Genomic DNA, 14,787 nt, shown 5'->3' on the forward strand with positions numbered 1-14,787 from the left:
TTTTATAGTTACAAAAAAAATAATTCGCGTATTGTTTTCAAAAGCGTGCATGTTTTTAATCCTCTGACAAAAAACTAAAGTTGATTCAAAGGGAGTGTGGCATATTTCAGAACTCTTCCACGGTCGGATACACATCAGTATTCTCGATGAAAAGTGGCTATCGAGGAGGACAAAAAAAAAATCATGACCGCTATTGATGGAAACAGGAAGTTTCGGTACAATATTATAAATGCCGACAGGTAAATTGTTCGTGTGACATGGTGGGATCTTTTTATGTCTGTAAAAATTAATTATGCAGAAAATGGTGGTGGAAACGCCTTTATGCGCAAATATTGATGCAATAACCATCATTTGGAGTCACGCGATGATTTGGTGTGGGTTAGTCCCACTAAAACTCGGGGGAACCAAGCAGTTTTATGAGGCTACAGATGAAATAATTTATGATGAACTTCACAGGGTGGTGAAAGTGCACGGTGATCTATGATGCTAATTTCAAATCAATATCGACGGCCTTATTCTGGTGACATGCTTCACTGCCGTTTGACTAAATAAAAAATATTCCCTCTCTTATACATAATAATCTCATCATGTAGACTTTCCTACCCGTACTGGATCTGCCTGCTGTTGGTAATGAGGCGCATGTGCCTAAACCAGATTAGGCACATTTGCTAATTAAACAGTAACAGTTTTTGTGACAAACTGCTGGTAGAGTTGAAAATGAGATAGAAACGTATAAAAAAAAACACAAGTGTACATTTTGTGTGCACAACTTCATCATACACTGATTTTTATCCGCAAAAAAAAGTACATTTGGTGAAAACACCAACTGGTGAGGAAATGTGCATATTTAATTTATGCAGATTCTAGGGTATTCGCATGAAAATCTCTCGGCAATTGGATGGAAAACCTGGCTGTGACATGATGATTGGTGCTTAGCTGCCAATTAACAAATAAGAATGATCTTGTTCTTATCCATCTCAAGGTATCAACTTCATCAAGGAACTGTTGCCTATAAGAGCTTGCGTGAAAACCAGATTGGGCAATTTTGCCATTTATCGCAACAGTTTGTGTGACAAAATCACTGACTCACTGTATCACTGTAAATCACTGTAAAATGCAATGGCAACACATTAAACTTAGGTTTTTTTATTTGGTACATGAGATCTTCAGTGCAAAAGTGTTTTTTTTTTATGTGCACCACGTCATCACGCACAGCCTTTTATCCACAAGTTCGTTTTGATGGAAACAAACCTCGGGTTGGAAATATTGAAATCCGCATAAAATCCGCAGTAAAAAAAGATGCGTCTTTCCCATCAGTGGAGTGTTTCCACCAAACTGATTTTGTTCAAATAAAAATCTACAGTTGTGCATGAAATCTTTGGATGGTTACTGATGAGGGTTTTTAATGGTCGTCTGAATAATTCCTTAAATTATTATAGGCCTGTTGGTTCTAACGGAAATCGATTCGTTCGTTTATAACAGCAGGTAGCCTAGTGGTTAGAGCGTTGGTCGGTAACCAGCAGGTAGCCTAGTGGTTAGAGCGTTGGGTCGGTAACCAGCAGGTAGCCTAGTGGTTAGAGCGTTGGGTCGGTAACCAGCAGGTAGCCTAGTGGTTAGAGCGTTGGTCGGTAACCAGCAGGTAGCCTAGTGGTTAGAGCATTGGGTCGGTAACCAGCAGGTAGCCTAGTGGTTAGAGCGTTGGGTCGGTAACCAGCAGGTAGCCTAGTGGTTAGAGCATTGGGTCGGTAACCAGCAGGTAGCCTAGTGGTTAGAGCGTTGGGTCGGTAACCGAAACATTGCTGGATTGAATCACTGAGCTGACAAGGTAAAAAATCTGTCGTTCTGCCCCTGAACAAGACAGTTAACCCACTGTTCCCTGGTAGGCTGTCATTGTAAATAAGAATTTATTCTTAACTGACTTGCGTAGTAAAGTAAAGGGTACATTTTAAAATTAACTCGGTGCAGGTTTTTTTTTTTTTTTTACCCTAGGTGGTAAAAAATAGTTTTACTAATCATCAAGCTTTGATCATTTGAATCTTAACTGACTAGTTTTGTTATTTAACCCTCGCTGGTATTTAAAAAATGTTTTTTTTAATACTAATAATCAAGTTTTGATAATTCCATTCAGTTGTGTAGTGTTCGGGCAAAAACCAAAACATGCATCCTTTATGTTCCCGAGGACCGAGTTTGGGAAACGCCGGTTTATAGACTAACTGCAAACACATGTGTTTTCTTCCCAGTGGCATAATAACAACACCTCAACTTAATAGTATTTTATTTACGGAAGTAAGTGCATTTATACATCATAGAAGTAAGCAACACAATCGAATATTAGGCTACATCGGATTTATGAGTCCATCTTTTCTTTCTTTTTTTTTATAAAACTAATGTTTTATAGTCCATATCCTCATCTTCCTCTTTTATCAAAATGAAAGTAATGAGGAACATAAAACCGAGTTGATGTTTGATTTTAAATTAAAGTTGTCGCTCGCAGTTTGGTTTGGGCTAACTGTAAGCCTAACAAAATACTTGGGGGGGGGGGTTCGACACGTTTTTTGCATGTTTAATGAGAATGTAAAAACGTCTGTGTGCCTGCATGCGTGTTGTAGGGGGTTTGTAATCGTACCGTGAAAAAGGTGAAATCCTCCTGGGGTTTGAGACGGAGTGACCCGAGCTGATCTCTGACCAATAGCAGGCAGAGACTAGAGCAGCATCTCGAGACCTTTTATGAGTCCGTACACTTAGCGGTTCTATATACAGCCGTCTGTTCAGTAGGACACAGAACAACAAACACACACGCAGACAGAAAGTATCCTACTGCTGCCGTCTTTCCTCTCTACTTTACCTTCATAGGATTCTATTAACAATATGCCAAGCATATATCAACAAGTGCTGTAGACAAATATTCGGTTGTCTTTTAAACCCCCCCCCCCCCCCCCTAAAAAAAATAATAATCTTTGAATTTGGAACGTGGGATGGATTCGACTACACACCAGCTTCAGACGTATAAATAATCTCTTTTTAGGTAAGTCAGATATTTAAGTTTCATAATTTCGCTAAAAAAAAATGTAACTGGTTTGAAATGTTATGCTATCATTATTAGCCTACTATGTGTAAAATCACTTTCAGGCAAAACCTTTCCTTAGACCTATGTTTATTGTAATCCTCATCACGTTAGTTTCTTATCTATATAACCAATATTATGCAGATACGTTATACGAAGTTCCTTATTGACCCTATTGTAACCCGTTAATAGCCATTGAACCGGGCTCGCCCTATAACGCCCTAATGCTTTTTAAAAGAGTGGTGAGTTGTGATAGCTTCATTAATGTTGACCTCTGCCTCTGACCCGGTGTTCTTTAATTTGGGTGTCGTGACCCTGATTTGTCTCAGTTACTGCTGACTACCACCCACTACTCGCCCTGTGACGGGGGGGCCACGGCACCTACAACTCATCCTGCTCGTTTACAGGGATGCAAAGTCAAGTACCAATTTAAAGTAGTTTACTTTGCAGGCACCACAAGCACCAATTTAAATATATTGATGAATATCCATTGTGTGTTTTGCGAACTGGAAAGAAAATGCCCAAACAGCTGGTTTTAGATTGTAGGTTACCTGCTGTGAATTTAGTAGGTTGCTGTAGGCTAAGTTCTGTGAATTCAGTAGATTGCTGTAGGCTAAGTTCTGTGAATTCAGTAGGATGCTGTAGGCTAAGTTCTGTGAATTCAGTAGATTGCTGTAGGCTAAGTTCTGTGAATTCAGTAGATTGCTGTAGGCTAAGTTCTGTGAATTCAGTAGGATGCTGTAGGCTAAGTTCTGTGAATTCAGTAGATTGCTGTAGTCTAAGTTCTGTGAATTCAGTAGATTGCTGTAGGCTAAGTTTTGTGAATTCAGTAGGATGCTGTAGGCTAAGTTCTGTGAATTCAGTAGAATGCTGTAGGCTAAGTTCTGTGAATTCAGTAGGATGTTAAAAAAATAGTCGTTTTCGTCTGGTAGAAATCAGTGCTCTCCATGGGAATATGTTCGTGAATTTGTAAAATGACGAGAAGTATGTGTAGCTTTTAATTTAATTAGCATTGAGGATTTTGGAAATATCAATCTCTACAGAAGTTCGATCTTGTTAAATTGATGTTGCTAAATAAGATTTGTATTATTACCCAGTAGCTAATAACAAAAACGTTTCATATTGGGCGATAATTTAAATGCAACATTTTCTTTCGTTAAATTGACATTCCTATTGTGGATTCACACAGAAATATTTTGATTGAGAAAATATGCATGATTACAATGTTATTCTCCTAAATGTATTTTGATCAGAGATCTAACGTAATGTGTTCGTTACCTAAATAGATTTACTGTTTATTAATCTTAAAAAATACGATCAAATAAACTAGAGAGGTATATTTTCATTTCAGAAGCGAAAATATGGTAAATACATCTGGAGATGGAGCTAAAATTTCTCCACCTCTTTCTCTCTCCAGGCAGAATAGCTGCACCATTCCGATTCAAATCATCCCAGATCGGCTCTGCCTCCTCGCCTGCTGTGATGTCTGTGTCTCTGTCCAGCATCCCCGTCGTGAAGGACAAGCCGTTCCACTCCAACCCCCTCAAAGGCAGCCCTGTCCGGGGCTCGGGTTACTACGCTGCCCCGCTGCCCGGAGCCCACCACAACATGAACATCTTCAGGAGCTCTCAGCATCCCCTCCACCCGCTCAAGTCTCTGGGACGGCTAGTCACCGACACCCAGGCAGTCATGCCGTTCAACTTCACCGCCGGTAACCCCTCATTCTTCGGCCACGGCGGCCACGCCGTTAACGTGCTCCATGAGCAGATTTTCAACGTGTCGAACATCCCGTATTTCAATCGGATGATGCCGGGAGTGGGACAAGCGATTTACTCCAAGCACGAGGAGCTGGCGGCGGTGGTGACCGAGCAAGCTACTGGGCCGTTATCAGACTACAGCAGTCCCGCCTCGAGCGAGAGGTCTTCTGCTCGCTCCGTCTCGCCGTCCAAAGCACGTTCGCTCCACCTCAGGGGAACCGAATTATCATCGAAGAAGAAGCACACTTATAGTTTCAGTGAGGACGATCTGTTCACCGTGCTGTACGGATATACCGGGAGACAAGAGCAGAATACCGGTCACGCTATCTCAGGAATAGCCCTGAACGGGAACTCAGGTAGACAGATAAAGCATCTTGCATAGCCCTGACACCCAATTACCTTTGAAATGTTATCGAAACTGGGTAATTGTTCTTAAAATCAAACTGTGTTATTACTTCAGCTGTCCTAACAGGTATATAACAGGCAGTGTAACACGTTTAAACAGTTAGATGCAATACGCCTTTATTGCTTGCTGTTGCTAATTGGGGCTGGAGATTCTTTCAGTTCATATAGACACTAATTCTGTATTTGTAGCTGGGATTGGATGATTATTGATTTATTTACCTTAGTCCGTGTGTATGACTATTTAAATAATAGTCTAGATCTTCAAACCAAACTGTCAATTCCAGGAGGTTTAATCTATGTCTGGGAAAACAGCCCATATGGTCCGTCATGTTGTGTTTGATTTGTTAGGCCCTAATGTTCACAATTGACCACCAATACTTGACCATTCTCTTCAACAGTTTGTAACAGTGAGATACTCACCTTGAATACTCAGGCGCTTGAGCTTCCAGAAGGTAGGCCTCTCTCAATTAAATTCAAAGGGCTTTATTGGCGTGGGACATATCTCTCTCTCTCTCCTTTCTCTCTCTCTCTGTTAGAATGTTCTGTTTGTACTTTGTGAAGTTGTGTAAAGGGTGTTAACTTTAACGTGTTTTCAAATGTCACTTCCAGAGTTAACTATCCACCAGACGAGTTACGGCAGTTTGTCCCACTACGGAGTTTTTGCGGTGAAGAGCGCCGTCACCAAGGGAACCCGGTTCGGCCCATTTCAGGGGAAACTGGTCAATACGAGCGAGATCAAAACACATGACGACAACACTCTGATGTGGGAGGTCAGTTTAATTCCTTAATTAAGTTCCTTAATATTGTGTGTGTTATTTATTTACTGTGAACTAAACGTTTAAACCTTTTGGTGTTTTTATTTGGTGAGTAAACCAGCTGTGCGTCAATGTCAATTTATGCGTAATTGTAGGCCTAGTACGAGATGCTAGATTACCAATGAATTCAAAGCCCGTCCTGTCAAACAATTTGTATCCACATACATTTTCGTGCGAGATATAATAGGCTTAACAACCTTTTCTCTGTGTCCTTTAATCCAGGTGTTCGAGAACGGTCGGTTGAGTCACTTCGTGGATGGCCGGGGCTCTTCCGGTAACTGGATGTCGCTGGTGAAGTGCGCGCGCTTCCCGGAGGAGCAGAACCTAATCGCAGTACAGAGTCAGGGCCAGATCTTCTACGATGCCTGTAAGGAGGTCCAGCCGGGCCAGGAGCTGCTGGTCTGGTACGGGGACTGCTATGTTCAGTTCCTGGGGATTCCTCTCACTCTGAAGGACTCGCCGGAGGAGGGGAACGTTATGCTTCCGCTTGAAGGTGAAGACATTTAATATAGAATCAGAGAATCAGATTCATCTTTATTCGAATAGAAAATAATAACGGTATCTTCCCCGGCGGGAACTTTATTTGTGGAATATATATTTTACATAAACGTCACAATGCTGTAAAGGATCTTATTCTCTTCTAGTCTTAATTATATCGTTATATAAATGTATGACACGTGTTTATTTGTAGAAGCAGCCTTGTCACTGAAAATCCACCAATGTTTTTCCTGATAGCATCTTGTTTTTATTTCAGATTCTGGAGAGGGTTTTAAGTGTGATCGGTGTGGCAAAGTGTTCGCCTATCAATACTACAGAGACAAGCATCTGAAGTACACGCGCTGCGTGGACCAGGGCGACCGGAAGTTCCCGTGTCATCTCTGCAACAGGTCGTTCGAGAAGAGAGACCGACTGAGGATTCATATCCTACACGTTCACGAGAAACACCGACCACATAAGGTAAAATGACGAAATCATACGAATGGTGCTGAAAAACAGCTCCTTTTGCATTAGACTATAGGCCTACTTTCTCCCTACATCTCTAGTTTGTTTTATGCCTACTCCTTATATTTCACCCTCTTATTCAGTGTTAAATAACAGCACATTTCCCATAGGATCTACTTAATGTCTGCTGATTTCTCTAATCTCCCCGCTCCTCTGTCAGTGGAACATATACATAGGCCTGCTTTCCTCCTAAATCTGTAACTGAACGGTCACTCAAATCAAACGTTATTGGTCACAGACACGTGTTTAGCTGATGCTATTGCGGGTGTAGCGAAATGCTTGTGTTTCTAGCTCCAACAGTGCCGTAGTATCTAACAAGTAATATCTAACCATTTCTCAACATATAACCAATATACACACAGATCTAAGTAAAGGAATGTAATTAAAGAATATCTGAATAAATGGACTAGCGATGTCAGAGCGGCATAGACTAAGAGACAGTAGTCTTAGTGCACTCGGTGTTGATGTGACAACACTTCCCCGTGCTGAGCGTGTCGCCTGTCTCTTCACAGTGTTCGGTGTGCGGTAAGAGTTTCTCTCAGTCCTCCAGTCTCAACAAACACATGCGCGTGCACTCAGGAGAGCGGCCCTACAAGTGTGTCTACTGTAACAAGGTAAGCATAGAAGAGCCTCTGTCTACTGTAACAAGGTAAGTGTAGAACAGCGTGTGTCATCGAGTCGGTGGGCGGGTGGGTTGGCAGACCCCGATCTCACCATTTAGAAGCTTCCTCATTTCATGGTGCATTTGGCGCAAGCGCCCTCGTTATTGTCTCCTGGTGCAGGCACGCTCCACCGAGACACTTCCATGGTGATTAGCGCCAGATGTACCCCCCCCCCCCCCCCCCCACACACACACACAAACACACTATTGTTCCCCCACGCCCCGAGATTACGCTCTGAATTTACGGCTCTATGAACAGACGTTTTCTTTGTTGTTAGTAGGAAATGACACCCTCCTCCTTAGTTTTATGTCGCCTACTTTGTTTAACCAAAATCCTCTGTTTAGCAAAGATAAGTTAGACTATATGCTAGTTATCTGCTCTTTTAAAATCTTTTCTAAATGAAAAGGTATTCGAAATCGAATTGAATCCAGATTTTCGATTACAGAGCATGTATGTGCCAGGCCTGCATTTGGTGGCGGTCTATTGCTGTATTGGCCAACGTGTAGTCTTGCCAAACAACCCATGACTATCAAAGTATCCCGTTCTATCAGAACCGTAGACCTATTGAGTCCACTCATGTTCTCAAACTTCTATGTCCTCCACGTTGTTCTAGGCGTTTACCGCTTCCAGTATCCTGCGCACGCACATCCGCCAGCACTCCGGAGAGCGGCCCTTCAAGTGTAAACACTGCGGGAGAGCCTTTGCCTCGCACGCCGCGCACGACAGCCACGTCCGACGCACCCACGCCAATGATAAGCTGTACCCGTGCGACGTGTGCGGCAGCACCTTCCAAGAAGCGACAGAACTCAAGAACCACATGAAGAGTCACACAAGTAAGATCTGATTGTCAATAGATATTGAAGGAATAGGACACGTGTTGCTTGTACCAAGGTCTAAGGCCTCTTGAGTGAAAAAACAAACATCACTGGATGAATATAGAAATATAATGCTGACGTATGTGTCTCACCTCAATTGCCTAATATATATGGATACTCCTTCTAAAATGTTATATTTACGTTATTGACAGAAGGCCCTCTGTCGGAACCCGCAGTTCCTCCCATCATCTCACGAAACGGATCTTTGGAGGATACAACCGAGATGTTTTCGTTCACCAAGGACTGCAGGACGCAAAGACTGACGGAGGAGAACTTTTACACAGGCCTGACGATTCTGAACCAAGAATATCGACCCTGGAATTAAACCCATTCCGTAGAATGATCATTTCTTATTCTAGAATTTGTTATTAAGGGAAATATCAAGTAGAGCTCAGATCGCTAAGACGTCCAAACAGCGACACGTTTTATGTTTTTAGAGTAATAACTATTGGGAATATATTTAATACAACGTTACTGTATTGTATGACACACTGTAAATTGTTTTTGTCCAATTTATTTATTTGAATCTGTTTTTTTTTGTGTGTGTGGGAATAATACGTGTTGTTTATGGCTAAACACTTCTGCTATTAGTGGGATTTAGTTATTATTGGTGTTGGTCAATGAAGCCAAGTAACGCACGATTTTAACGAAATGTTACGTTTATTAACGTTCGTGATCACAAATGATTTTAGTTCACATTTATATAAGCTTGGATTAGTGTTATTCTGTAGGATAAATACTGTATAAACGTTTTGCATTTATACATACATCCCCAATCAACGTTGATCAATTTAAACGTGTTAATTTATCTTCATACAATATTTATCATAATACCTCTAGCTAAATTCATCCTATTTCACTGTCAGATAAGATAACTTTTTTTTTATTTTTTTATTTTTACGTTTGACTGTCTGTTTCTCGTCTCTTGTAGGCTGCAAAAGCAGTCACTGTAATGTGTATCTGTATTTCATTGTTAAAAAGCATCGGCTGTCTAATAAATATGAATTAAATAATAGCATGAAATAAACCTAAATTCAAGATTGGGTTAGTTTGTTTGTAAAAATATTGCCTTTGATTAGTTAATTAACAAACATTATTCGCATCGAACAATGACGACTGATGTTGATTTTACAATCTAATTGGCTACATTTAAAAATACATATATATATATATTTGGGGGGGGGGGGGGGTACATTTAATTCATCTAACATACTGTAAGAAATATCTAATATATCGAAACACAATGATATTCAATTCTGGTGAGACTATATTAATGGTTTTCGTTCCTGAAAATAATTCTACAAATATCCTCATGTATAATTCATTCTATAGACTCTATGGAGTTGAATAGCTGTGTGTGATTCGTTTTCGATGATTCCAAGACTTAAGAGTAGAGCAATAACATCTCCACATTCAGGTGACGGTTTAGCATTTTAGATTTACAAACACATTTCAGTCATATTTCATTTTATGCTCAGTAAAAAAATAAAAACATTTCGATCGTTCCAACCCCCGGAAGCAGAGTACATCTAGCGATGTTACTGTATAACGGGCTTTAACGTACCATTTAAAGATACTTATTCGTTACTTTAGTTGTATCACATATTAGAATTATTCTTGTTTCATTTAACAAGACCCAATCCATAATTTTCTCTCTCCCTCGTGGGAGAAAGGAGACATCCTTCAGTTCCACCTGAGCGGTCTCAGCAGTGGCCTACACAATTCAACAGCGCGCGTGTGCTCCAAGCGTGCCCCTTTCAGACAGCGATGAGGATAGTGTGTGTGCACGTGTGTGTGTGCTCCAAGCGTGCCTTTTTCGGACAGTGAGGAGGATACTGTGTGTGTGTTCCAAGCGTGCCCTTTTCGGACAGTGAGGAGAATACTGTGTGTGTGCGTGTGTCTCTGCGTGTGTGATGGGTTAGGGGGATGCTGGCAGTGGGAAAATGAACAAACCCCAGTAGGACCAAATTAAGTGGCAATGAGTTGGTCTGAGGGCTAGGGGACAGTGGGCTGGGGAGAAGAGACAATGAGGTGGTCTGAGGGCCAGGGGACAGTGGGCTGGGGAGAAGAGACAATGACCCTCTCCCCTCCCCTCCTCTCTGACTGTCTCTTACCCCCACCTTAACCCTGTCCCCTCCCCTCTGCTCCTCTCTGACTGTCTCTTACCCCCACCTTAACCCTGTCCCCACCCCTCTGCTCCTCTCTGACTGTCTCTTACCCCCACCTTAACCCTGTCCCCACCCCTCTGCTCCTCTCTGACTGTCTCTTACCCCCACCTTAACCCTGTCCCCACCCCTCTGCTCCTCTCTGACTGTCTCTTACCCCCACCTTAACCCTGTCCCCACCCCTCTGCTCCTCTCTGACTGTCTCTTACCCCCACCTTAACCCTCTCCCCTCCCCTCCTCTCTGACTGTCTCTTACCCCCACCTTAACCCTCTCCCCTCCCCTCCTCTCTGACTGTCTCTTACCCCCACCTTAACCCTCTCCCCTCCCGTCCTCTCTGACTGTCTCTTACCCCCACCTTAACCCCCTCCCCTCTGCACCTCTCTGACTGTCTCTTACCCCCACCTTAACCCTCTCCCCTCCCCTCCTCTCTGACTGTCTCTTAACCCTGTCCCCTCCCCTCCTCTCTGACTGTCTCTTAACCGTGTCCCCTCCCCTCTGCTCCTCTCTGACTGTCTCTTACCCCCTCCCCTCCTCTTTGACTGTCTCTTACCCCCACCTTAACCCTCTCCCCTCTGCTCTGCTCCTCTCTGACTGTCTCTTACCCCCACCTTAACCCTGTCCCCTCCCCTCTCCTCCTCTCTGACTGTCTCTTACCCCCACCTTAACCCTCTCCCCTCTGCTCTTCTCTTCTCTGTCTCTTACCCCCACCTTAACCCTCTGCATATGGACCAACTCTACGGACAATTGGCCGACTAAATTGAAATGTAATTTAACGTCTGGCTTCCTGCGGACTGTTCCGTTTTTTGCAAGCTAATTCCGAGCAGAGAGAGAGAGAGGGAGACGGGGGAAAAGAGAGAGTGAGGGAGACGGGGAAAGAGAGAGAGAGATGGGGGAGAGAGAGAGAGGGGGAAAGAGAGAGAGAGACGGGGGAAAGAGAGAGAGAGGGAGATGGGGGAAAAGAGAGAGCGAGGGAGACGGGGAAAGAGAGAGAGAGATGGGGGAAAGAGAGAGAGAGAGAGACGGGGAAAAGAGAGAGAGAGACGGGGGAAAGAGAGAGAGAGGGAGATGGGGGAAAAGAGAGAGCGAGGGAGACAGGGAAAAAAGAAAGTGAGAGAGAGAGAGACGGGGGAAAGAGAGAGAGAGATGGGGGAAGAGAGAGAGAGAGACGGGGAAAAGAGAGAGAGAGACGGGGGAAAGAGAGAGAGAGATGGGGGAAAGAGAGAGAGAGATGGGGAAAAGAGAGAGAGAGAGATGGGGGAAAGAGAGAGAGAGATGGGGAAAAGAGAGAGAGAGAGATGGGGGAAAGAGAGAGAGAGATGGGGAAAAGAGAGAGAGAGAGATGGGGGAAAGAGAGAGAGAGAGACGGTTAAAAGAGAGAGAGAGACGGGGTAAAGAGAGAGAGAGATGGGGGAGAGAGAGAGAGAGAGACGGGGAAAAGAGAGAGAGAGAGATGGGGGAAAGAGAGAGAGAGAGACGGTTAAAAGAGAGAGAGACGGGGGAAAGAGAGAGAGAGACGGGGAAAAGAGAGAGAGAGAGACGGGGAAAAGAGAGAGAGAGACGGGGGAAAGAGAGAGAGAGACGGGGGAAAGAGAGAGAGAGAGAGACGGGGAAAAGAGAGAGAGAGACGGGGGAAAGAGAGAGAGAGAGACGGGGGAAAGAGAGAGAGATGGGGAAAAAGAGAGAGAAGTCGGTATGCTTTACTTATTGATTGTGTCATGCATTGGCACAGAAACCTGTTGGTGGAAAATTCGTTGCATATATTTTCTATAATTATATATTGAACAAAAATATAAACGCAACAATTTCAAAGATGTTATTGAGTTACAGTTCATAGAAGGAAATCAGTCAATTGAAATAATTAGGCCCTAATCTATGGATTTCACATGACTGGGCAGGAAGACAGCCATGGGTGGGCCTGGGAGGGCATTGGCCCACCCAATTGGGAGCCAGGTCCACCCACTGGGGAGACAGGCCCAGCCAAACAGAATTACTCCTCCGTTGGGGAGAGGGGTGCATTTAAAAAATACATATAACACCGTGAGTTTTGTGGTGTAACCCGGAAGCTTATAAGAAATCCTGCTATGCCCTCCAACGAACAATTAAACAGGCAAAGAGTCAATTCAGGACTAAGATCAAACCATACTACACTGGCTCCGACGCTCGTCGGGCCTGCAAACTATTACAGACTATAAAGGGAAGCACAGCCGAGAGCTACCTAGTGACACCAGCCTACCAGATGAGCTAAATTACTTCTGTGCTCGCTTCGAGGCAAGTAACACTGAAACATGCATGAGAGCATCAGCTGTTCAGGACGACTGTGTGATCACGCTCTCCACAGCCGACGTGAGTAAGACCTTTAAACAGGTCAACATTAACAAGGCCGCAGGACCAGACCGATTTCCAGGACGTGTGCTCCGGGCATGTGCTGACTAACTGGCAGGTGTCTTCACTGACATGTTCAACATGTCCCTGATGGAGTCTGTAATACCTACATGTTTCAAGCAGACCACCAGAGTCCCTGTGCCCAAGAACACAAAGGTAACCTGCCTAAATGACTACAGACCCGTAGCACTCACGTCTGTAGCCATGAAATGCTTTGAAAGGTTGGTCATGGCTCACATCAACACCATTATCCCAGAAACCCTAGACCCACTCCAATTTGCATACCGCACCAACAGATACACAGATGATGCAAACACCTCCCTCTGCAACTGGATCCTGGACTTTCTGACAGGCCGCCCCCAGGTGGTTACGGTAGGTAACAACACATCCGCCACGCTGATCCTCAACACGGGGGCCCATCAGGGGTGTGTGCTCAGTCCCCTCCTCAGTTACCTTAGATTTCTTGGGAACAGGAACAATGGTGGCCCTCTTGAAGCATGTGGGAACAGCAGACTGGGATAAGGATTGATTGAATATGTCCGTAAACACACCAGCCAGCTGGTCTGCGCATGCTCTGAGGGCGCGGCTGGGGATGCCGTCTCGGCCTGCAGCCTTGCGAGGGGCGAAATGTTTTTCTCACGTCGGCTGCAGTGAAGGAGAGTCCTTGGTAGCGGGCCGTGTCAGTGGCACTGTATTGTCCTCAAAGCGAGCAAAGAAGTTGTTTAGTCTGTCTGGGAGCAAGACATCCTGGTCCGCGACGGGGCTGGTTTTCTTTTTGTAATCCGTGATTGACTGTAGACCCTGCCACATACCTCTTGTATCTGAGCCGTTGAATTGCGACTCTACTTTGTCTCTATACTGACGCTTAGCTTGTTTGATTGCTTTGCGGAGGGAATAGCTACACTGTTTGTATTCGGTCATGTTTCCGATCACCTTGCCCTGGTTAAAAGCATTGGTTCGCGCTTTCAGTTTAGCGCGAATGCTGCCATCAATCCACGGTTTCTGGTTGGGGAATGTTTTAATAGTTGCTGTGGGTACGACATCGCCAATGCACTTGCTAATGAACTCGCTCACTGAATCAGCGTATTCCTCAATGTTGTTGTTTGATGACCAGCGTTGAACAGACCTCAGCGTGGGAGCTTCTTGTTTTAGCTTCTGTCTGTAGGCAGGGAGCAACAAAATGGAGTCGTGGTCAGCTTTTCCGAAAGGAGTGCGGGGGAGGGCCTTATATGCATCGCGGAAGTTAGAATAGCAATGATCCAAGGTTTTACCAGCCCTGGTTGCGCAATCGATATGCTGATACAATTTAGGGAGTCTTGTTTTCAGATTAGCCTTGTTAAAATCCCCAGCTACAATGAATGCAGCCTCAGGATATATGGATTCCAGTTTGCAAAGAGTCAAATAAAGTTTGAATTCTAAATCAGGTGAACAGAAGGACTTGAGTTCCTGTATGTTGTTGTGACCACACCACGTCTCGTTAACCATAAAGCATACGCCCATGCCCCTCTTCTTACCAGAAAGATGTTTGTTTCTGTCGGCGCGATGCGTGAAGAAACCAGCTGGCTTTACCGACTCCGATAGCGTCTCTCCAGTGAGCCATGTTTCCGTGAAGCAAAGAACGTTACAGTCTCTGATGTCTCTCTGGAATGCTACCCTTGC

The 14,787-nt window shown here is 44.1% G+C and overlaps 1 protein-coding gene across 1 annotated transcript; it reads left to right on the plus strand.

Moving 5' to 3' along the window:
- The first annotated feature begins 2,573 nt into the window (after positions 1-2,573).
- On the plus strand, positions 2,574-9,607 carry LOC110535182 (PR domain zinc finger protein 14-like). Its single transcript, XM_036934701.1, has 8 exons — positions 2,574-5,177; positions 5,625-5,678; positions 5,836-5,996; positions 6,264-6,534; positions 6,796-6,998; positions 7,556-7,657; positions 8,319-8,538; positions 8,733-9,607. The coding sequence occupies exons 1-8, from the start codon at positions 4,445-4,447 to the stop codon at positions 8,903-8,905; spliced, it is 1,917 nt and encodes a 638-aa protein (XP_036790596.1). The 5' UTR covers positions 2,574-4,444; the 3' UTR covers positions 8,906-9,607.
- Positions 9,608-14,787: the final 5,180 nt, after the last annotated feature.

This window comes from Oncorhynchus mykiss, chromosome 11 (genome assembly GCF_013265735.2).
Source record: "Oncorhynchus mykiss isolate Arlee chromosome 11, USDA_OmykA_1.1, whole genome shotgun sequence".
Taxonomy (NCBI): Eukaryota; Metazoa; Chordata; class Actinopteri; order Salmoniformes; family Salmonidae; genus Oncorhynchus; species Oncorhynchus mykiss.

Coding starts and splice junctions, on each gene's coding strand:
- LOC110535182 (XM_036934701.1), top strand. CDS start 4,445: ATGGAGCTAAAATTTCTCCACCTCTTTCTCTCTCCAGGCAGAATAGCT. Junction 5,997..6,263: donor ACAACACTCTGATGTGGGAG/GTCAGTTTAATT, acceptor CCTTTAATCCAG/GTGTTCGAGAACGGTCGGTT. Junction 8,539..8,732: donor CCACATGAAGAGTCACACAA/GTAAGATCTGAT, acceptor CGTTATTGACAG/AAGGCCCTCTGTCGGAACCC.